General features: G+C 54.9%; 6 protein-coding genes across 6 annotated transcripts; 3 read left to right on the forward strand and 3 right to left on the reverse strand.

Moving 5' to 3' along the window:
• The first annotated feature begins 9,439 nt into the window (after nt 1-9,439).
• Nucleotides 9,440-11,083, forward strand: IWZ02DRAFT_36571 (uncharacterized protein). The gene has a single exon (XM_066764352.1). The coding sequence runs from the start codon at nt 9,656-9,658 to the stop codon at nt 10,970-10,972; it is 1,317 nt and encodes a 438-aa protein (XP_066620741.1). The 5' UTR covers nt 9,440-9,655; the 3' UTR covers nt 10,973-11,083.
• A 53-nt stretch (nt 11,084-11,136) lies between these two features.
• IWZ02DRAFT_457053 (uncharacterized protein) lies at nt 11,137-11,582 on the forward strand. Its single transcript, XM_066767919.1, has one exon. It carries the CDS (start codon nt 11,195-11,197, stop codon nt 11,462-11,464), a length of 270 nt encoding a protein of 89 aa, XP_066620742.1. The 5' UTR covers nt 11,137-11,194; the 3' UTR covers nt 11,465-11,582.
• A 30-nt stretch (nt 11,583-11,612) lies between these two features.
• IWZ02DRAFT_36605 (D-lactate dehydrogenase) lies at nt 11,613-13,792 on the forward strand. The gene is made up of 3 exons (XM_066764356.1): nt 11,613-12,066; nt 12,119-13,572; nt 13,626-13,792. The coding sequence occupies exons 1-3, from the start codon at nt 11,733-11,735 to the stop codon at nt 13,692-13,694; spliced, it is 1,857 nt and encodes a 618-aa protein (XP_066620743.1). The 5' UTR covers nt 11,613-11,732; the 3' UTR covers nt 13,695-13,792.
• On the reverse strand, nt 13,733-15,010 carry IWZ02DRAFT_36628 (uncharacterized protein). Its single transcript, XM_066764359.1, has 3 exons — nt 14,940-15,010; nt 14,422-14,750; nt 13,733-14,276 (listed from the first exon to the last, which is right to left on the reverse strand). The coding sequence occupies exons 2-3, from the start codon at nt 14,726-14,728 to the stop codon at nt 13,861-13,863; spliced, it is 723 nt and encodes a 240-aa protein (XP_066620744.1). The 5' UTR covers nt 14,729-14,750; nt 14,940-15,010; the 3' UTR covers nt 13,733-13,860.
• On the reverse strand, nt 14,877-16,314 carry IWZ02DRAFT_505672 (uncharacterized protein; the record flags this gene model as incomplete). The annotated part of the gene is made up of 6 exons (XM_066770389.1): nt 14,877-15,063; nt 15,116-15,382; nt 15,434-15,699; nt 15,754-15,831; nt 15,885-16,191; nt 16,270-16,314. 6 exons carry the CDS (start codon nt 16,312-16,314, stop codon nt 15,025-15,027), a joined length of 1,002 nt encoding a protein of 333 aa, XP_066620745.1. The 3' UTR covers nt 14,877-15,024.
• A 1,164-nt stretch (nt 16,315-17,478) lies between these two features.
• IWZ02DRAFT_381493 (uncharacterized protein) lies at nt 17,479-21,271 on the reverse strand (the record flags this gene model as incomplete). Its single annotated transcript, XM_066765172.1, has 6 exons — nt 17,479-17,949; nt 18,001-19,159; nt 19,263-20,184; nt 20,239-21,020; nt 21,079-21,110; nt 21,176-21,271. 6 exons carry the CDS (start codon nt 21,269-21,271, stop codon nt 17,479-17,481), a joined length of 3,462 nt encoding a protein of 1,153 aa, XP_066620746.1.
• Nucleotides 21,272-21,542: the final 271 nt, after the last annotated feature.

The raw sequence follows: 21,542 nt of genomic DNA on the forward strand, positions 1-21,542 counted from the left end.
GAGCACATTCTGGCGTTCTGAGCGGCCAGCCAAGTTCCTATTTGAGAGACATTCTTAACGTCGACCTGCTTGCCTCTCACATTCATCTGCGCAACATGATTCTTTTCGACATTTACATGGCGTTGTTTTCCCAATTCCAGGGGGCGGTCCGGCGGGGCATGGGGAAACACGGGTGGCTGGCATTTTTTCTCTTCTTTTGCGTTACCGTTTTGGTTTCCAGAGCAGATGATGATCGATGGCCTGGCACAATACCCACCCGGATTACAGTTGTTGTGTGCTGCTTTTCGATGCTATGGAGCGCATCAAATCTTTCCTAATAGTGCCTCGCCCGCACGTGTATCACCACATCGCTTCCCTTTTCCCTTTTTTCTCCTTTCGACCATGCATCATCCATCATCATTGTTGAATGGCGTCAACATAGACCGCGGCGTTTTTGTGGGGTTGCTTTTTTGTCGAATTTTTTGAGATTCAGAGCGAGCGAGGTGTCAGAGGGAGAAGCCGCTGCCTGCCTGCCTGCCGCGAGCAGCGGCAACAGCTCACTGCTGCTAGAGAGACAATAATTTCATTACTTACTACACCTCTCCCACGAGAAAAACAAAGAAGAGACGCTTTTGTTTACGTGGTGCGCCGTTCCCACTCGTTCCTTTGTTATTGACGCTGAGGGGGGGGGGGAAACATTTGCCAGCGAAGCAGGGTCTAGCAGCCCAACCTACTCTGGGCATGTCTGCCCCACCACCACGCACCAACCACATAACTCTATATCTTTGTTAGGTAGGTAGGGATTGGTGACAATTGTCAAGCAACACAAACATGACCTTGAAGCTGTCACGCTACAATGTCGAAAACTACAAATGGTCCAACTTGTATGGCGGTTGCTCACTCAGCCAGCCAGCCAGCCTTATCATGTCAGACAGATGGACAGGTCGCAGCAGCAGCAGCAGCAGCAGCAGCAGCAGCGCAAGAAGGAGGGAAGAAATAAAGGAAGGAAGGAAGGAAGGAAGGGCAGGAAGGCAGGAAGGAAGAAGGACTTGGTCGTTGGTCTGACAGCCACGCCTTGCCACGCCTTGCCTCGCGTCCGGTCGCCTCGCGTCTTTTCTTCTTTCCTCAGGCAGGCTTATTAATTGCCCTTCGCATCGCTGCTTTGCTAGGTACCTAGGTAGTTGGTATTCAGGGTTGGCTGGCTGCCCGTGGCTGGTTGGCTGGTTGGCTGGCTGGCTGGCTGGCTGGCTGGCGCAGTGCGCATCCATCCATCCATCCTCACTCTCACCCACCAGCAGCAGCCTTGAGATGGAAATGTCTGGCATGCACGACGGCAGAAAAAAGAGAGAAAGAGATGGGGGGGGGGGGGGGGGGGGGGGGGGGGGCAGTGTGGGCATACGGTATCTAGCAAGTAAGACAGGACAAGACGCGCGAGCGACTGCGCCCACGTGGATAGGTATGTGATGAGATGGGATCCATGACGCACCTGGCAGATAGGCACATATTAGGCACTGCGGGCAGGCAACAGCGTGGGAAGAAACTGACTGGCACGGGACCTGGTGCAGCTGAGGAAAAGTAGAGAAGTGGTGGTGGTGGTGGTGGTGGTGGGGCAGTGCGGTGCGGTGCGGTGCGGTTCAGAGCAGCACAGTGTTGCTCAGGGACTGGAGGTTTGCTGGTTGATTTTCTTGCCGTCTATCCATCCTTCCTGTCCGTCTGAGAGTACCTGTGGCCACACGCTGCTCTGCGTGTATATTGCTATGTTTGTGTTGTGGTTGTGCCAGGAAGAAAAAAAAAAGAAAAAAATTTGGAAAAGACGGAAAGATGAAAAGAATGAATGAGAAAATGGACCAAAAAAAAAAAAATCGATATTAAAAAAGATGAAAAACAATAAATAGACAAATAATATAAACAAGCAACCAACCAACCACCGCATCTATCCAGACAAACGCACCACCATCACATCCAGCTACCTACATACACGATTAAGATGCCCTGTCTGCCCCTCCACCCAAGAGTAAATCAAGACCGGACAAACCACCCCAACAATTCTGAAACCGTGTTAGGAAATTCGAGGGGCGTTTATGGCTGGCTGGCTGGCTGACTAGGCCGTGGGGCGTGGGGGCGTAGGGCGTTTTGTTGTTATGAGGCGACGACCTATCCACCTAGGCGACGACAGGGGGTAGCGGGGCGGCGGGAGGATTGAGGCGAGGCGAGGCGAGGCGAGGGACTAGTAGCAGCGCTGGTTGACCATCAACACCCAGACATAGTCATGTCATGAACACGTAAAACCCCTTCAAGCCAAGTCTGCCATGAGATGGAGTATGATTGCGGAGGGGAGCGGCGGACGCGGCCCGGACGGACGCCGAGGGAGGACCTATGACACTGTACGTACTCTTTTCACCGCTTGTGGATTCCAAATGTCTTTCTTTGTATTTTGAAATTTCAGGGTGCGTGTCCGTGTGTGGCTTTCTTGCTTGCTCGCTCGCTCGCTCCCTTGGCGTCTGTTTGTCTCTCTGTAGAGCAGCCCGGGCATCTAAGACTACATGATCTGCGTGTGTCTGCGTGTTGTGGCAGTCTTGCACTCTTCTTCTGCACCTCTCCATCCCGCTTTATCATCACCTCCTCCTCTCCTCCTCTCTCTCTCACATTCTCCATGCTCGGTCGCTCGCTCAAGCGCTAGGCCAACAATTTCGCGATGGAGATGGTGCGGTGGTATGCGACGACAACAACGACGACAAACAGCGGTCCAATAATGGATGTAGATGCATGTTGAGGCTTATCACACCCATCATCCACCCAACTCACCTCTCTCTACCTACTTGTCCTACCTACCTACCTACCTACTTGAAGGGGAACCAGAAAAGTAGACACAAGAAGGAGAAGAAAGAGAAGAAACGAGAATCGCCCCAAACTTTCGACGAGACACCTCCTCCTGTCGACGACAACGACAACAACGCTCATTCATCCACGACTAGCTTTGCCTGCTCTTCGCCAACAACGCCTAATGGAGAGAGTAAAACCGAGTGTGATAGAAAGCAAAGAGAAGAAAAGACAGAAGGGGAAATCACGTTGTCCCCTTCCATCTCATCTCAAGAAAAAACTTTTGGACGTGAAACCCGAGAGAACAGGAGATGCTAATTTTTTTTTTCTTTTTTTTTTTTGTCGTGCGTGCCGCGTAAGCCTTTCACACGTATCATGGCAGGCATCACGACTTGTTGCTCTCGCACACGTCGACAAACTTGGTGCAATCGGCGTCGTCCTCAAACTTGAAATAGACGGTCGACAGCTTGCCCGCATCGAGCGGCAGCGAGAGCATGGCGAACTTGGGCTTGGCGCGCTTGTAGATGAGGTTGGCCTGCAGGCGCGAGTTGATGACGGCGCGGCCCATGGGCTCGGCCTTTAGCAGGATGCTTCCGGCGCCCGTCTCCTTGTGCTTGAGCACGCGGAGCGGCCCCTTGTTCATCACGACCCACTTCTTGGGCTGCTTCTTGGGGTCGGCTGCAAGCTCCTCCTCTGTCTTGTCTACGAGGCGCATCGTCGAGACTGCCTTGTCGTCCGTGTCGAAGAGGATATCGTAGGTCGACTTGTCTTCTTCTGTGAGAGCTGTGCGGAGCTTGATCGACTCTGTGTCAACAGGAGCGGGCGCCTCGTCGTCTTCCGCTTCGGAAGCTCCCGTCGAAGGAAGGCCGGGCGTGGCGGCTCGCGAGCCCGAGGCGTTACCGAGCACGAATCCACCGTCCGAAGTCGTGGGAGGAGTAGGGTTGAATTTGAATGGCGTGGATGCACTTCCAGAGGGTGGAGCAGCAGTCGTCTTGGCCAAGCTTGCAAATGGATTGAATGGCTTGGCATCGTTGTTGGCCGACGAGGAAGCCGGCTGAGGGGTGCTGAACTTGATGGGAGAGTCAGAATCACCACTCCAGGTCTTGTTCACAGGGCCAGTCTGCGCAAAGCCGAAAATGTTGGTGCCCGCAGCATCATTCTTGGCTGGCGTGCCAAAGACTGGCTTGCCATTGTCGTCTTTGGTAATGCGCCCAAACAAACTGCCAGTCTTGGGCTCCTGAGTCGGAGTGGTGCTGCCCGGACCCTCATCGTCAACCTCACCGTCCTCGTCTTCTTCTTCGTCGTCGTCATCGTCATCCTTGTCGTTGCTTTCGTCCTGAGACAGATGACCAAAGATGTTGTTGGGGTTCGGAGATGCTGCGCCACTATTCAGCACCGAGCCATTGTTCCCGGATGAGCCGGGCGTTGGGGAGCGTGACGAAGCACGAAACAAGGCTGAGCTTGGGGGTTGAAGGCCGCCATTCGTGTCGGTCTTTCGTCGCTTTTCCTGCGCGCTTTCCTCGGCGTTGTCGCCTGCATCATCAGCAGAAATGCTGCCGGATTTTCTCTTAGCCACACTGGTATCAAACAAGTTGGGAGTTTCAGCATTGCCGGACTGGCCAGACTTGGATGGCGTCTGCGCTGAGAAGAGATCTCTCTTGGCAGGGCTGCCGGCTGGGGTTGTCGACGTCGAGGTGCCGAGTGGAGCTGCCATCTTCACAGGAGTCTTCGAGGTCGAGGCTCCAAACGCGTTCGAGGTCGAGGCACCAGCAGCGGGCGGCTGAGTGCCATTCGTAGGGGGGTGAGCCGAAGACTGCGAAGACTTGTTGACGATGCTGCTGAAAATGTTTGCAGTTTGGGAACCAGTAGCACCCGTAGGAGTGTCTTGACTGGCAGCTTGCGGTTGTTTCTTGGGTGAGGTAGCTGTGGCAGTCCCATTTTGCAGAGGCTTGTCGTGCGACTTGCTCTCAGAAGCGGGTCTACCCTCTTCCAATAGATCGTCACTCCTCGCAATGCCCAAGCGCTTCCTAATTTTCCGACGGCATTCCAAGTAAAACCAGCAATGAAAGTACAGGTCCGCATCGGGCGCTGACTCTGCAACCTTTTTCTTCCACCACTTGTTGAGCTCCATCCACTGTTCCACCGGATCTTCAAATGCTTCCTCATCGTCACAGAATTGGAAAAGTCCATCTTCGCCAGAGGCATTTGAAGAAGCAGGCTGAGCGGGGCTGACAGCCGGGGCTTCAACGCTCTCAGCTGGAGACTTGGACGCTGCGGCAGCCGCAAAAATATTACCGCTACTGGATTGACCCAATGCTGACTTGCCGAAAGGGGTTGCTGTCGATCCACTTTGCTCCGTGCTCGGCTGCGCAGGGGTGTTTTCTTCTTGCTTCGAGGAAGAGAAGATGTTGTTTGCTCCGCCAGAGGGCTTGGGGGTCATGTTTCCAAACAAGTTGCTCGATGTGGAGGTGCCGGTTGCGGAAGCAGCGGGCTTAAACAAAGTCGAGCTTGGTGATGAGATTGAGCTCGCGGGCTTTTCGTTGTTCCCAGACTCTTTCTGAGCGTCTGGTTCCTTCGTTGGGGTAAAGGATGGTGCAGGCGTCGTAGATCCAAACAATGTAGTGCTAGGCTGAGCGGTCTTGGCCGGGGTTGTTGGTGAGAAAGCATTGGTTGGTCCTGTTGAGGTGCTCGCCGCAAAATTGAATGGATTCGACGGTGCATTAGAGGCCGTGTTCGAGTCGCTGCTGCTGCTTGGCGGGAAGCTAGGCTTGGCAGCAAACAAGTTTGAGCTGCTTGCTTGGGTAGAGAAAACACTGCTGCTGGGCTGTTCGCTCGCAGTCGAGGCCGCCGGCTTCGGGGTGGGGGGAGCTCCGAAGGGGAATGGAGAGCTGGTATCCTTGGACTCCTTTGTAACACCAAACGTGAAGGTACTCGCAGGCTGTGAGGCAGTGCTTGAGGAGAGCGTTTTGGACACCTCCGATGGAGCTGAAGTGTCCTTGGTCGTGCTAGGCGCGTTGAACGAGAATACCGGGGCAGGCTGAGACGTGCTAGTTGCAGATGAAGTCGTAAGCGCACTGGATGTTTCCTGAGTGTCCTTTGCGGGAGCTGAAGTGCCAAATGAGAATGTGGGTGTAGGCTGAGATGCATTGGCTGATGGGCTGGCTGTGTTTGCACCAAAATTGAAGTTGAATGTAGATTGAGGAGCCGCAGCGTTGACAGGCTCTGGAGTGGTCTTGGTCTGGCCTTGCGAAAAGCCGCCAAAGTTGAAGGGCGATGGAGATTGAGGCGCCGGGCTTGCCTGATTGTTCTGTGGTGCAGAAGCAAAGAGACTTTGCGAAGACTGAGCACTGGAACTCGCTGGGGGTGCTGTGGATGTGTTGGCACCGAATTGGAACGGGTTACTGCTAGAAGTCGTCTGGCTAAAGACGTTTCCTGAGTCTGCTTTGTTGAAGGAGGCAAAGAGGTTGGAGCCAGATGAGGGCATGGCACTTGAAGCCGACTGCGCAAAGAGATTGTTTGAAGCAGACGGGGGTTGTTTTTGCGGAGACACGGAAGTGTCCATTGCATCGTTCGCCGAAGCCCCGAATGTGGTGGAGGATGGACCGCCAAAGCTGAAGCTGAATCCGTTGTTCGCAGGTGCAGGAGGGAAGGTAGAGGTGGAAAAAGAATTGCTTCCTACACCACCTGGAGCTGGCTGGGATGCGCCGGGAAAACTGCTAGACGTCTGACAATTGATGTTCAGCAAGAGAGACGCTATGACGGGAGACGGAACTTACAGAGCCTGCCGGCCGTGTGCGACCTTTCAAAGGCTTGAGTCTATCATATGTCAGTCAACGACACCATATCACGTTGTGAAAGGCTGGTTCAATGACAGCACCGCAAAATCGCGGTGACGTCGAGACCCCTGCCTGTCAGACCAGGGAACATCAACTAACTTTCTGTTCGCCATCTGCGCTGCCGTGGCCCGCTGGGGTTTGTCGTCCGCTGACAGTTGATTTGTGCCATCTCCTAGAAAGCCTCCTTCCTTTGACAGCTGCAACTCGGCGCCTCGTTTGGACATTGTGGCGAAATGGCGAGGCTTGAGTCTCTAAAAACAGATGGCGGCCGTGACCGCGCCGCTTGGTCGAGTGTGTAAGGTGGCACTGCGGTTGAGGCAGGATTTTGAGAGAGCTTCGAGCGGTCGAGATGTAGGGACGCGACTGCGGCGTTGATGCGCGTCGGTTGTTGATGTTTTGCTGGGTCGTGGGTCGGTGACGGAATTTGAGATGCTGGCAACGTCCGACACAGCTTCGCGGTGAACTGTGGGAGGGTCGGCAAAGGCTGGAGAATGTATGATGGGGTTGCAAGCGCCGCGCGCAGCCCGGGACACAGAGGTCTATTTGCGCAAACTCGAAGTCAGACCGCGTCTGCGAAACGGGAGAGAACACGGACGTCAGACCTGGACTGCTGTCCAGCAGAGCCGGAGGCATCGTCGCCGACTGCGGACTAAGTATTTCTCCGCTCCGACGGCAAAGCCTCGGCCATTCCACCAACACGCATTCCCGGTCATACTCAGGTTGGATTCCCGTCGGGTTACCAACGGCATCGCTCACCGCCTGCACTCCGCATTTGACAAGAGCCTTAATAAAGGCAAGGGATCAAGGAAACGAGTGCCCAGTTTTTAGACCGACCACGGCCGTCGATAATTTGGCGGCTTCCAGAGCGCGATGTATTCCAGCTTCTTCATTTTCTGCTCAGTCGAAGTTGCTCGAAACACAACGATGACGATCGGGTCAAGGTCTTCTACGGCGAGTGGTGAATGTAGGCACTGCGCATAAGCACTCTCGCCCGTCCTGCAGCTGATGTCAAGTGCTGGTCCTATTTTTGTTTGTCCTATGTCAACGAAAGCACTTGGACTACTCAACATGCGCTAGACCTGACTGGACCCAATATGATGAAGTCAGATGTCAGGCTACAAGGAGATAGACGACTGCTGCAAAGGGAGGTCAGGTTAGGTCTGGTCGAAAGAGGCAGGCCAGGCGCGGGTAGACGAGGCGGGAAAGGGCCCGAATCGCGGTCTGAGCACTGGCTATAATCTCGCGCCGTGGAAATAGCGAAATCACCGAGAGCAGACACATGTCATGTCATGGCTTGAATTGTTGTTCCCCCCCTGGAAGCAGTGATTAGGGTCTTGGTACAGAACGAAGATGCAGAGGTGATTGGAGCAAGCGGGAAGAGCGCCGATGGAAGTCTTGCAGAAGCTTCGAGTGGGGACAAGCTGGAGATGGAGTGCTACATGTGGCTAGAAGGCAGATAGTATTAGGACCGATGATGTGTCGTACTATGGATGATCAAGTCGACAGTCTGCATGCATTCATGCTGCTGTTTCCAACATAAGAAGGATCGATAAATACTGTCGTCGTTGTCTGCACGGCAGGTTGACAAGTGCCGTGATAGGAGAAGCTGGGATGGGCCGAGCTCTGGCCGCGGGAATTCAAAGGGATTCCGGACTTGGTGGGCAGACGCCAGCCTCTGGCCAGGGAGAGGGCAGAGACGATGATTGGGAGAGGGAGATTTTCGGCAGCGCATGGGTGAGCCGCAGAGAGGCTGGGCCGCAGCACGTCACCATTTTCGGCGACGAGACGGTGAGACTCTTAGAGGCAAGAAGCTTGGATGGCTGTCAACGTCAAGCCCGATGCATCTTCAATGCAACTTCAGATGGCAATGCGCATTAGTGGCAGTGCGAGGCAGAGGTGGGTGGCTAGCGAGAGCGACAAGGTGCCAGGTTAGTTAGCTCGACAAAGAGCCGTTCTCGACGTTGGTTGACGGGAGAGAAGCGCCCACGGTTCGTCCGAAGCGACGGCGCAGTGTGGGCGAAGTGGGTGGGTCGTGATAAACAGCGCATTTCCTGGGCGCCACGGGTTGTTGTTGTTGTTGTTGAAGAAGAAGAAGAAGAAGAAGAAGAACAAAAGTGGCGGCCGTTTGCGGAGCGGAGCAGTCGGGATGGCTGAAGGCTCAAGCTGCACGGCACTGGTGTGGTCTTACCTTACCTCACCTTAGGTTCCTAACATTGAAGTTGGCTTATCCACGTCAAGATAAGCGATGACCAGATCTGCCAAGGAACCAGGTGGGCGGGTGGGCTTGAGTTTCCGGGAGACGAGAGACTGCATGTTGAAGTCAGTCAGTCAGTCAGTCATGGGCCACCACCAGCCAGAGACATTCCATGACTCTATGTATCCAAGCTTTTACATCTGTTCCACTCCCTTCCGTCTCCGCCGTCTCTTTTTCCTCCCCCGTCTCTGTCTCCGTCTCGTCCTTCTGTCGTTGTCGTCGCGCTGCATGCTCCTACTGCTGCTCTCCAACCTTAACTTCCCCGCTCTGCTTGCTCCCTGTTCAGCGTGCTGTGGTCCGCGACCAGGCCCGGCCCCGGCATTGTCGCGATAGCCCGTCGGGTACCTAATATATCCTGTGCCGTTGGTGAGGCGACGCTGGGGCCTGAGCTGCCCTCCCCCGCTATTTCCTCGACACTCCTCCGCAGGGGGATCCGCCGTCCTCTTTGTTGCGCTGACGCCCACTCCGTTTCGCCCTCCCCCGACTACCTCCACTACAACTCACCATCATCAGCTCAGCACCACTCCTCCGCCAGAATCTCCACCTCCACAGCCTCACCTCTGCGGCGGAGCACCTCCCCTAAGCCCTACGCCATCCTGTCCCTCGACCCCGTCCGCAGCGACTTACGACGACTCCATCCGCGCCGCCAACCAACATCACCCCATCATGCTGCGGTAATAATCGCTTGCGCAATCCACTCCTCACAACGTCACCACTACCACCACCACCACCACCACCACCACCACCATCATCATCATCATCCATCATGGCCACCTCGCACCCTCGCTACTCGCTCCCTTCAGTCGGACGCAAGCCCTCGTTGAACCGCCACGCGTCTTACACAAGCTCGCCGCGACTCGACGACCATGCTAGATCCGCCCCAACTGTCCCAACTCACGCCCGTCTGCACAAGCGCGGCACTTCCGACTCTTCTGCTCCCACTGGCAGCCCAACCACCTCGCACTCTCCAGACCTGGCCGTTTTGGCTTCTCGATCAATGGACACCCCCACCTCTTCCTCCCAAGAAGAGGGTCGCCGAAGCCTGGACTTTGTTTCTGCAAGAAGACTGAGGCCATATCTCCGCAAGCTCCACACCAGAGAAGACAACTCACTCGATCTTTCGCTGCCTGCTCCGGACTCTGGCAGTCCTGCCGGCCTTGGCATCCACGATTATGCTACCGGTCCCCGCTCTGTCGCCGACGTGCACTTTGCTTCTGCAAATAGACGGCAGCACAACAGATCTACCAGCGGCAATTCCCTGAATTCTGCAAGCTCTGGCGGCCTCCGCCAACCGACGGCACCATTCCTGCGCCATACGCCCCGCCAGATTAGCGATTTGAGCGAGCAATCTCAACCAGGCTCCATTCACGAGGAAAACACCTGCTTGGCCGAAGCTGGCGACATCATGTCCGACGACGAGTTTGTCTACCGTCAAGGCATCTTTGACCCGCAACGACGCTCTGGCTCCATGTCTTCGTCAACCCCAAATGCGCCAGCCCCCATCCACTCGCTCTCGAGTGGTTCCATTAGCCGGATGCCCAGCCGGTCTCAAACGAGCTTGTCCAACCTCTACGACCACACTCGCTCGAGGCGCGACACGATGAAGTCTGAGCTTGCTCATTCGCCAAGCTCTCGAACGTCGCTCGACAAGGCCATTGGATTTGTGCGGGGCCGCGAATCACCAGTAGACCCCGCCTCTCGTGCTGCAAGCATCCGCGCATTACGCGCAGAGTTCCAAGCTAAAGAGGAAGCAAAGGAGCGCAAGCTCGAAAAGGAGGCATTGCGGAAACGGGATCGTGAAGAGCGAAAGAGAGCAAAAACCGAAGACCGCTATCAAAGACCCGAGATGGAAGAGATCAACGAAAAGACCGTCGACGACCATCCGGCAATACCTCCAAGGCCTGTCTCTGGGCAAACCACCGGCCACAACTCTAGCGCGCCTCCGTACGTGTTGCAGAGCAATACGACGCGGACGACGCGGGCCACTGCGAACAAAAATCGCACTCGGCGGCCTATCAAGAGCAGGTGGGCAGCATTTGTTGCCTGGTTCCGAACGAGGCTGCTTCGGTTGAAGTGCCTCTGACGAGGGGCAGGCGGGTTGCCCTCGGCGGTTGGTGCACGGCATGTTCCCTGGTCGGCTGTGAGCTTCAGGCAGCGGGGAAAGTGCCTAGGTTTCGGTTGTGGTTTTCAAAAAGTCTGAAGAGGTTTTGCCCCACCGCGCCGCCTGGTACAGGGCATCGTATTTCCTTTTTTTTTTTTTTTTTTTTTTTTTTTTTTGCATTTTCTGATTTGCATTTCTTGATACATGGAAGCCTTGGGACGGTGTTTTGGATTGTACAGCGTGGCGTTGACGGGATTTGGGCCGTCGCTCACTTGGGAACATTTTTCACTGCGTTGTCATCAGCGTGACGCAGACACGGTTGCATTCACGGTACAGAGGAACGGGTTCTTGTGTTTTGTTATTGGGATGGGACGACGTTGGCATTCTGTGGCATCTTACATACAGCACCCAGGCATCTTTGCAAATGTTGAACGTCTCGATTCAGGTGGTGGCGCGTTAGTCAGGTGCAGTTGAATGCGACGTGGCGCGTGTCAGAATACGTATTTTGGTCGAAGATAGGGTTAGGTGTTTGTTTGATGATGCGATGCAAGCAATTCATGGCGTCGAGGTCCAAAAAGGCTGCTGTTCCGCTGCTGCATCACCGAGCTCCACCCTGTCGCGACGTGCCGACGGACCTAACCTTGCCTCAGCTTACCTTGCCCATGCCACCGTATCCTGACCACCAACTCTCTTCCTTCAGCAACCGGCCATGACCACCGCAGCCTGAGTCCATCCGCCGCCCATGCTTTCGTCCAACACGCTCCGCCTCGCGCTTCACCACCAGCGCTTGGCCGTGGTTCCCCGGCGCTACTTCCCCACTGCCGCTGCCCACACTTTCTCCGCATCCGCACCCGCACCCGCACCCGCAGCATCCTTCCCTCGCAACGTTTCAGGTCTGCAACGAAGATGGAATTCCTCGGGCAAGCCCAGGGCCTTCAAGCAGCAACTCATGGACGTGACGAATCGCCGCGTCCAGAAGCAAAAGGAACTGCAAGACAAGGGCTTTGATCCGTCCAATCGCTTCGGAGGCAATGAAATAGCCAACACAATTCTTGGTCGCCTTGGAATTGGCCTCTGTAAGCTGCCTCTTCTCCCATCGTTTGCATCTGCTGACATTCGCTCTTTCAGTGGTCTTCGTTGGCTTTGTCTGGTGCTACTGGGAAGGCTCGCAATTACATCCGCCGGAAAACACTCATTCGACGTTGCCTCTCGATTCCATCCACAACAAAATCTACCACGACCATTCCAAATTCACATACCAAGCCGCGTGGGTCGACTTCAAGGACATTGTCGGAAAGGAAAATGTTTCGCTCAACGAAGCCGACCTCAAGGCGCACTCGGGCTCCGACTGGTCTACGTACTCGCCGCGCCCAGATGAGGTTCCTTTTCTCATCGTGAGACCGGCCGACACACAAGAAGTGAGCGAGATCATGAAGGTGTGTCATGACCGACGGCTACCCGTGACGCCATACTCGGGAGGCACGAGTCTGGAGGGACAGTACACGCCAACTCTGGGCGGCGTTTGCATCGACTTTTGTCGAATGGACCAAATCGTCAAGCTCAACAAGGAAGATATGGACGTGGTAGTGCAGCCAGCAGTTGGCTGGGAGGCACTAAACGAAGAGCTCGGCTCACACGGGCTGTTCTTTCCTCCCGACCCAGGCCCCGGCGCGCAGATTGGCGGTATGATCGGGACCGGTTGTTCCGGTACCAATGCTTATCGCTACGGTACCATGAAGGATTGGGTTTTGTCGCTGACGGTTGTGCTCGCGGACGGGACCGTTGTCAAGACGAAACAAAGGCCCCGGAAAAGCAGCGCGGGCTACGACCTTACCCGCATTTTCATTGGCAGTGAGGGCACGCTAGGTTTAGTGACCGAAGCTACGCTTAAGCTGACCGTCAAGCCCCTCAACACGTCGGTTGCCGTGTCCAGCTTTAGAAGCATCCGCGAAGCTGCCGATTGCGTGCAAAAGGTGGTTGGCGCCGGCGTGCCCATTGCGGCCATTGAGATTCTCGACGATGTCCAGATGCGCTGCATTAACAACGCCGGCACGACGTCGAAGAAGTGGGCCGAGGCACCAACGCTCTTCTTTAAGTTTTCGGGCACGCCCGCCGGCGTCAAGGAGGACATTGACATTGTGCAGAAGCTCGCCCGGGGCAGCGGGAGCAAGACGTTCGAGTTTGCCCGCAGCAAGGACGAGGCCGACACGCTGTGGAGCGCGCGCAAGGAGGCCCTTTGGAGCGACATGGCCATGAAGCGCACGGCGGCGGATCGCGTGTGGACGACCGACGTCGCCGTGCCCATCAGCAAGCTGCCCCAAATCATCGAGGAGACCAAGGCCGACATTGACAAGCACGGCGTGCTGGGCGCCATTGTCGGCCATGTGGGCGACGGCAACTTTCATGCCATCCTGATTTACAACGAGCAGGAGTACGAGACGGTCCATGGCGTCGTGCACCGCATGGTCAAGCGCGCCATTGAGATGGAGGGCACGGCGACGGGCGAGCACGGTGTTGGCCTGGTCAAGAGAGATTATCTTCCCTACGAGGTCGGCCAGTCGACTGTGGATCTCATGAGACAGGTGAGACGAGTCTGCATATCACATGAGTATTGAAACTAACTTTTGGTTCTCAGATGAAGAAGGCATTCGATCCGTACTGCCTGTTGAACTGCGACAAGGTGGTCCGGATGATCAATGAGTAGAGAAACGGCTGGAAGAGAAAGTGGGCGGCATTTGTCCTGATCTATTGTAGTCCATGATACCGTCGCGTCCGCCAACTAGCCATGAAAATTTATAGAGCATCCGCATTCCAATCTATTTACATCTCCTCCTCTCCTCTCAATCTTTTGAACCCCCTCCTTCACTCACTTATCTAACATCCCCTTCCCTCTCCCCCTCTACCGACGCTTCCAGCCCACCCACTCCTCCCCCGAATCCTCTCGCCATAAAAACAAAACACACGCGGCAGCGACGCCAGAAGCGCGGCCACGGCCCCCCCAAAAATCGAAAGCGTCCCCGCCACGCCGAACCCGCTCGTAAAACGGCATCCCGACGCTCACCATGGCGGCGACGTAGCGGTCGTCTTGGGTTAGGGTGCGCAGGTGGTGCGCTTTCCAGCGTAGGAGGACGGGTGCGTAAGTTTTGGGATGGAAGAGGGGGGAGGTAGAGGTAGAAGGTGAGGAGGAGGAGGAGGAGGATGACGGCAGAGAGGAGGAGAGATGTCCATTCGACCCAGCGCCACGATACGTGTGGGGAGGTGGCGATGGAGGTGGCGAGGATGGGGCCTGTGGTGCGTGTGGTGTGTTAGCTGGTGACGGAGGGGAGAGGAGGGTAGGGCAGAGGAGGTCAAGGGGAGAGGAGGTCAAGGGGAGGAATGGCACGTCAGGAGGCCCTCCCTCCGCTTCCCACCCTTGATCTCTCAACACTCACACTCCGACGACATGTCTGTCCACCACACACACACACACACACACACACACACATACCCAAAACCGAACCCATAAACACCGCATGAGCAAAGACCGGAAACGCATAGACTCTTTCTAGCTGCTGCTGCCTCTGTTGCCTCTCCAAACGCTCTCGAATTTTTCAGTACCGGAGAAACGACTGCATGATGAGTGGGTACAGCCGTCGATGAGAGAGATGACGTGGCCTTTGCAAAGAACGGCATTGCAAAGATGATATGCCTACAGGTAGGGCGCTTAGAGCACCCAGGACGTCGTCGACCTGGAGTCATGGACGCCAGTGATGCAGCTGGCCTGGATTTGGGTTGGACAACTCAATTCAGCGCGGGACGCACAGTGCATATATATAAAAGTTCCATCGATCGTACCTAGCGGCCCGGATGGACTGAACGGCGGCGATGTATGGACGCGTGAAACATGATGATGCAACAGGGTCTTCCGGCAGTTGTGACGGTCTGCGGTCTACCAGGTAGGCTTACTCACTGGCAAGGTTCGTGAATGTCATCAGAAAAGGAGGCAACGCATTGATGAGTGATTATGCAGCATTTCTAGATTCGCTCCCAGGCGTCTAAAACTTGAAAACCTGGTCTTTGCTGTAACCCAGCTCCTGTTGACAGGTTAGCAGCGTGCCAAGGAGCTTTGCTTGAATGACGACTTGCCTTGAGCGCACCATCGAGCTCGCCCTGATCGGCTGGGCTCTTCTTGGTGCCAGAGATGGCCTTGTACAGCGGAGGCGGGCCACAGACGAAGACCTTGACCTTCTCGCCCTCCTTGGGCTCTGGAATCACCGTCTTCAGCAGGTCCTTGGTGATGAGGCCCTTGCCCTGGTTCCAGCCTTCGGGCGGGTTGTTCAAGACGTAAAAGGCACGGAAGCGCTGGGGGTACGTGTTCTCAAACTCCTCGAGTTCCTTCTTGAGCAAAATTTCCTGGCAAAATTTTAGTGACTGATTCTCTTCTCTAAGCAACTGCCTCCTTACCTCCTCCGAAACGCTTCCGTAGACGAGAGAGATCTTGGTCTTGTCCTCGGGGTTCTTCAGAATGGCGCGGATGAGCTGGTACATGGGCGTAATGCCGGTACCACCAGCAACCAGAGCAATGTGCTCGTGCTTGTTGGGCGACCATGGGTACTTGGGGATCGGGCCCTTGAAGTCGAGGTGCTGGCCAGGCTCCATGTCGTGCATGTGCGTCGACATGGCTCCACCAGGGTACTTCTTGACAACCAGTTCGAGGAAGCCCCGAGCGTCTGGTGTACCATCAGCCACTATTCAGTTGTGATCGGCGTGGGTCCAATTCTTACCCTCATCGCTAGTGGGAGTGTAGGGACGGATGACGGGCTTCTCCATTTCAGGACCCTTGAACTTGGTCAGGAGCGCAGCTGTCACAATGTCAGCTAACCACCTCTAAAGATATGATCCAAGCTGAACTGACAAGCGACCGCAAGACCGGAGACATTGTCGCTGTCGGGCAGCGCAAAGCGGAACCTCTTGGTGTTGTGGCTCAGAGTCTCAACCTCCTCCAGCTTCAAGGAGATGAAGCCCTGGTCGCCGCCCTTGAAGGCCAGCGAGTCGGCCTTTGCGGGAATGTTTTTGGCCTCTTCTGAGGGAGCGGGAGCAGCAGCCTTAGCGCCCGAACTGCTGTACCACCAAGCACCAGCTCCGGCGGCCGCCGCCACGGCCGCGTAAGCAGCAGTGTTGGAGCTGCTCTTGGGAGACTCACTGGCATAGCGGCGGACTTGCTGTTATGGCGTACATGGCTGGTCAGCGCAAAGGTCCAGCGAAACTTGACGGCGGGGGTCCTGTTCGATGGAGCTTACGGTTCTCAGCATGTTTGCTGGACGGAAGACTTGACGCGCGAACATTGTGACGGATGGATGCGATGGATGGACACAGAGGCGATTGAGGTGACGGGAGGATTGGTTTCGGCAGTGAAGGTGAGATGGGTGAAGATCAGGAACTGCAGTGTCTTTGAACCTGAGCGGCCCGGTAGTCCAATGACGCAAAACGCCGGAGCTTGGGCCCCGACTCGTCGTCGGCCTCTCGGCTTTCGCAATTGCTAATCCGCCCAGGCGGACGGCGGACAGCGGACAGCGGACAGCGGCCCACAGACGGATGATGCGAAGGCCGAACTCTTCAACATGTCGCGGACTGAAGACTGTTTGAGCAGCGAAAAGGGCAATTCTTATGTAGAAGGAAGGCTAAGAGAGAGGAAATGGGAGAAAGCAGCGAGCGGGCAAGCCGCCTGCAGGTGGACCGTGCATTGCACCGTATTCGCCTTCGCTTTCGCGTCATGAACACCTTGGAGTGCGTCCTTGGCTCAAATACTTGCTGGACTCACTGGAGCCTACTGAGTATGTTATCGAGGAGCACGATGTGCCATATCATCCATGGGTCTACTCATAGCCGAGGAATTTTCATTGAGCATTCCGCCATCTCACAAAAGACTCTGGAAGCAGCATCAACAACTGCAATTCTCCACGCTGAACGGCTGCATGTGACACCACGTCGCTGCCCAACACCATTTTGGCCGCAGTGCTCATATATTCCACGTGGGCTAGGAAAGAGTAGCTTCCTTCAAACCACCGCGACACCAGCACTCTGCCCAAAAAGAGCCACTGTGGGCCGGCACGCGTGCTCAACCACTCTCTCGACTTCAAAAGAGATGGATCGTCGACTATCGTGTGTGTCTGAACTGGTCTCGACAAAACGCATGTTAAAGTGGGAATGACGAAAGGAAAACGACCTCCCAGCGCTGACGGATTCCCCGCAAAAATTCAGATCCACGCCCATATGCCCTGCAACTCCAAACAGCGCATCGATGCAATGTTCACAGCGGGCCGAAGTAACTGGCCAGGTTACAGAATATACAATGATCTCATTGTGCCCAACTCCTTCAGAAGTACAATAAGGGGGGGGGGGAAAAAAGAGGAAGAGAAGAAAGACGAGACAGCGCGTTTGATCCAATGGATGGAGCTCGTACAGTATACGACGCGAAGGCAGAAGCCCCTGTCTCTAGAACCGATTCGTCACGACATTGGCGATATTGGCGACTGTGGCTCGGGCAAAGTGGGTGAAGAAGCAGGCGGATCGTGCGTCCTGGTTTTCGGCGGCGACGAGGGTGGCGAGCTGCTGGAAGGCTCAGCTTCTTCAGGAATTGGCTGGCAGTACGTCTTTAGGACGTGTTTGAGTGCTGGTCGCCGGATGGGCTTGGACAAGAAGTAATCCATGCCCGAGTCGAAGCAGTCCTTAACATTGCTCTCTTCGGCGTACGCCGTCAGGGCAACAATAGGTGCTGAGTATCCAGCTTCGCGGATGAGTCGCGTCGACTGCAGTCCGTCAAGATTCGGCATCTGGACGTCCATGAAGACCAAGTCATATGGATTATGGCTATCCATGCTTTCCTTGACTTTGTCGAGGGCTTCCTGGCCGTCTTTGGCGATGGCAACATCGTAAATATCTTCGAGCTTGAGCATGCGAAGCACGACTTCTTGATTTGTCTCGAGGGCATTGTTAGCAGTGACGAGTGAAGAGACAGAAAGATGCTTTACCTTGTTATCTTCGGCAACCAGGACCTTGATCTTGCGATCTTTATCCCCAGCTTGGGCGACCAGATGTCTTGCAGCTTCTTGATCGGTTGGTGACCCTTTTGGAGACGGCGCCGCGAAGAAGGGCTGCCGGAGGCCTACAAGCCGTGGCTTGGAGTTGGAATCGAATGAGACTGGACCACTGGTTACATTGCTGTGGGATGAACAAGTCGGTCTGGTTCCGGTCCAATCGTCGCCCGTACTAAGGGACCGCGTGGTGGTTGTTGCTTCCATGGACTTACTGCTTCGCCGGCTGTAGGTGACACTCGCAGCATCTGGCAGATGAGAGCTCGATGCTTCGGAGCTGCCTGCTGAGGTTCCTACGTGCCTGAGCGGAATCTCCATGGTAAATGTGCTGCCCTCTCCAACAACACTATGCAGTCGGATGGAGCCTCTCAATAATGACGCCAACTGGGAGCAGATTGCAAGACCCAGCCCTGTGCCACCGAACCTTTTGCTGAGCCCCAGATCACCCTGAATGAATGGCTCGAAAATGCGCTGGTGCATGTTTTCAGGAATACCGGGTCCGCTGTCAGTGACCTCAAATTCAAACACGAGGGTTGGTCCTGGTGGAGGTGATGGAGCCCCCTGTGTCTCCACGATGTAAGCATAAGGTCCCGACTTCTGAGGGTTGATTTGATTTGCTGTAGACATATTACTCGGCGTTGCTCCCGATGACGTGGAGCCAACGGAGCCTCTGCCTCGGGCTCTTGAGCTGCGACGGGATGTTCGTCTGTGGAGATGAGAGCTGAGCGAGCTCCGGCTTGTTCGACTTCTCATGGTAGGTGTAGTGACCCCATCACAGCGCATTTTACAGACGACTGAGCCGCCGGCAGGAGTAAACTTCAAGCTGTTGGAGATCAGGTTGATGAGAACCTGAACGATTCTGTGTTGATCTCCCCAAAGAACCATATGACCCACATTACGGATCCCCAATGGTGACGGGCCTCTTTCCTCTGGGGTAAGATCCTCTAGGTCATTTGGACCTTCAAACTTGACAGAGAGGCTGATGTTGTTCTCTCGCGCCTGCTTGTCAAAAATTGCCAGGAGCTGCGTGCTCACATCGCGAAGGCGGAACTCCTTTTCGTCGAGGCTGAGTTGTTGGTGGCCAATTTGATTTTTGCTATTTTCCTGTCAGCGTTGAAATCTGGCTTTTGGTGCACCTGAAGAAGATTTGAACAGTCTCAGCTAATGCAACGCGGCGTCCTTGGAGCATTCATGCTTACCTGAAAGTCAGCAGGTCCGTCAGAAGGTTCAGTAGGAGGTCGCCGCTGCGGTAAATGATGCCCAGGGACTTTTTGATTTTTTGTGGATCATCTTCTGACATGCACACCGCAGTCATTCCCAAAATTCCATTGAGCGGAGTTTTCAGCTCGTGCGACAGATTGGCGATGAATAGCGTTTTGCTCTCATTTGCAGCCTCTGCTGCTTTCATGGCCTCTTCTAGCTCCATGGTGCGCTGTTTGACCCTCTCTTCCAGCTTCTCGTACTGTATCTTCAATTCGTCCGTCATCTCGTTGAAGACAGTCGTGAGGTCTGTCAGCTCGTCATAGATGAGATGTTTGCCTTCCTTAACCTTTCCAGGGATCCTAAATAGGCGGCGCTTGTCGGAGTCTGCTTGATCTTCATCCGGCTTGGGTTTCTTGCGACCCCAGAACTTGAATTTTGCAAAAACCCCTCCTTTGCGCGCCGCTTCGGAAGCCTCGTCTGGTCCGTCGTATTTACCAGGGTCCAGATTCTTGTCGTCGACAATGTAGGCATTCGTAGACAGACGCGTGGCATCTCGTAGCCGGCGTATAGGCCGACTGAAATAATGAGCAATGGGATAAATCAAGAGAGCCATTGCTCCTGTTGTCCCAAATACACAAGCGAGGAGGATTTTGCGGAGTTTTACAATCGGCTGCCACACTTCTGCATGGGATACTTCAACCAAAAGGACCCAATCGCACAAAACGGTGTCTGGCATGGCATATCCAACAGCCAAGGTGTCGCCTTCTTCGTTTTTAGTTGAAACCATGCTTCCGGAGTTGTTTTCTTCTCCATTTCGGGTTGTAAGGACCTTCTTTACGGCCGGATACGTATTGTAGTCGAACGGCGCGGTCGAGTCGTCCTGACCGAAGGTGTGGGAGCCATGTCTCTTGTATGAGTCTGAGAGCGATTAGTTCGATGTCGGGTAACTTGTCTCTTCGGAAATCATCTCACTTTTACCATAAGGCTGAATGACAAATTTGACAAGCTCAGATTCGGGAGCAAATCCGCGATCATCGTTGAAGAGCAGGCCGGGTGGAAAATGATTTGTTACGTCTGTTGGCCCAATGATGACGGTGGAGCTCGAAAGCCCCATGCCCGCGGTGCTGTTTATGACCTGGTATATCAACCTTGCATCGAGAACCACGGTGATCCAACCAAGCACATCATCAGCCGAGGTGTTGTTGATGACAGGAGTCGTCAAGGAGATTAGAGAGAACGAAGAGTTGAGCTCCCACGGACCGAGAAGGAGGCTGCCCGTATTGTTGAGGCTTTGGTCCCCGAAATGCGCAACGGTCAGTTCATATTCGTCTTGAAGAGTTTGAGTTGAAAACGTCAAGTCTGGATACAGTCTCTCCGGGTAACCCTGGTCAGCGTCGCCCAAGTGGACCTCGGTGCCATTGGCATGTTGCACTGGTAGAGGTAGTCTATCGAAAACGGATTTTGCAGTAGCCTTGATGACGGAACTGTTGGAAGCGGGTCCGTCGTAGGTCTTTGGCCACATTTGGGCTTGCAACAAGAGGTTTGTCCCACCATCAAAAACGGCCGAGAGGTCATTTTCGGCGTTTTCCCAGTCAAAATCGGCTCTGGAAGAAGCATCGGCTTCGTTATATCTTTTCAATGAATCTTGTATGACGATCCGGCTCGCGACACCCCCGGCAAGTGATTGCATGAGCAAGAAGTTGGAAGCGAGCTGCGATGCCTTGAGGGAAGCCGTCAGGGTCAATCTGGAAGCCCTGGGCGGAGTTAGTAACGAGGCCGTGGATCTTACTGAGGAGGCTCCGTCCGACTGACCTAATTCCGAGAACAAAATTGTGGTTCGTAATCTAGTTGGAAAGCAAAGTGAGATTTTGCGAGGAGGGTGGAGGAGAAGAAGTGCAAAAGCGCATACCCATGTCGCGATTGATATGACGGCGAGGCCAAGGAGCGACGTCAGTAATACCAGTAGACCGAGCTGCTCCCGAATGGGAATGCGCATTTTGTACATTTGTGAAAAAAGTCCCGAGGGATCAGGGGACTTTTTCGGCGCAGCGAGTGCGGGAGATGTCAGCTAAGGACGCAGGGCAGGGTAGGGTAGCTAAAGAGGGTAGCGAGGAGGGTGTAAAAGTGCCATGTCTTGGGTGATTCGAGGAGCTGAAGCGAGCACGACGTCTTGGGTGACAGTGTCTTGGAAAACAAGACCGCACGCGGTTGGGGAGCTTGAGAGAAAGAGAGAGGAAGCGGAAATGGGCAGGGGGATTGGGGCGGCAGCTGGAAGC

This window comes from Phyllosticta citriasiana (genome assembly GCF_038021145.1).
Source record: "Phyllosticta citriasiana strain CBS 120426 chromosome Unknown IWZ02scaffold_10, whole genome shotgun sequence".
Lineage (NCBI taxonomy): Eukaryota > Fungi > Ascomycota > Dothideomycetes > Botryosphaeriales > Phyllostictaceae > Phyllosticta > Phyllosticta citriasiana.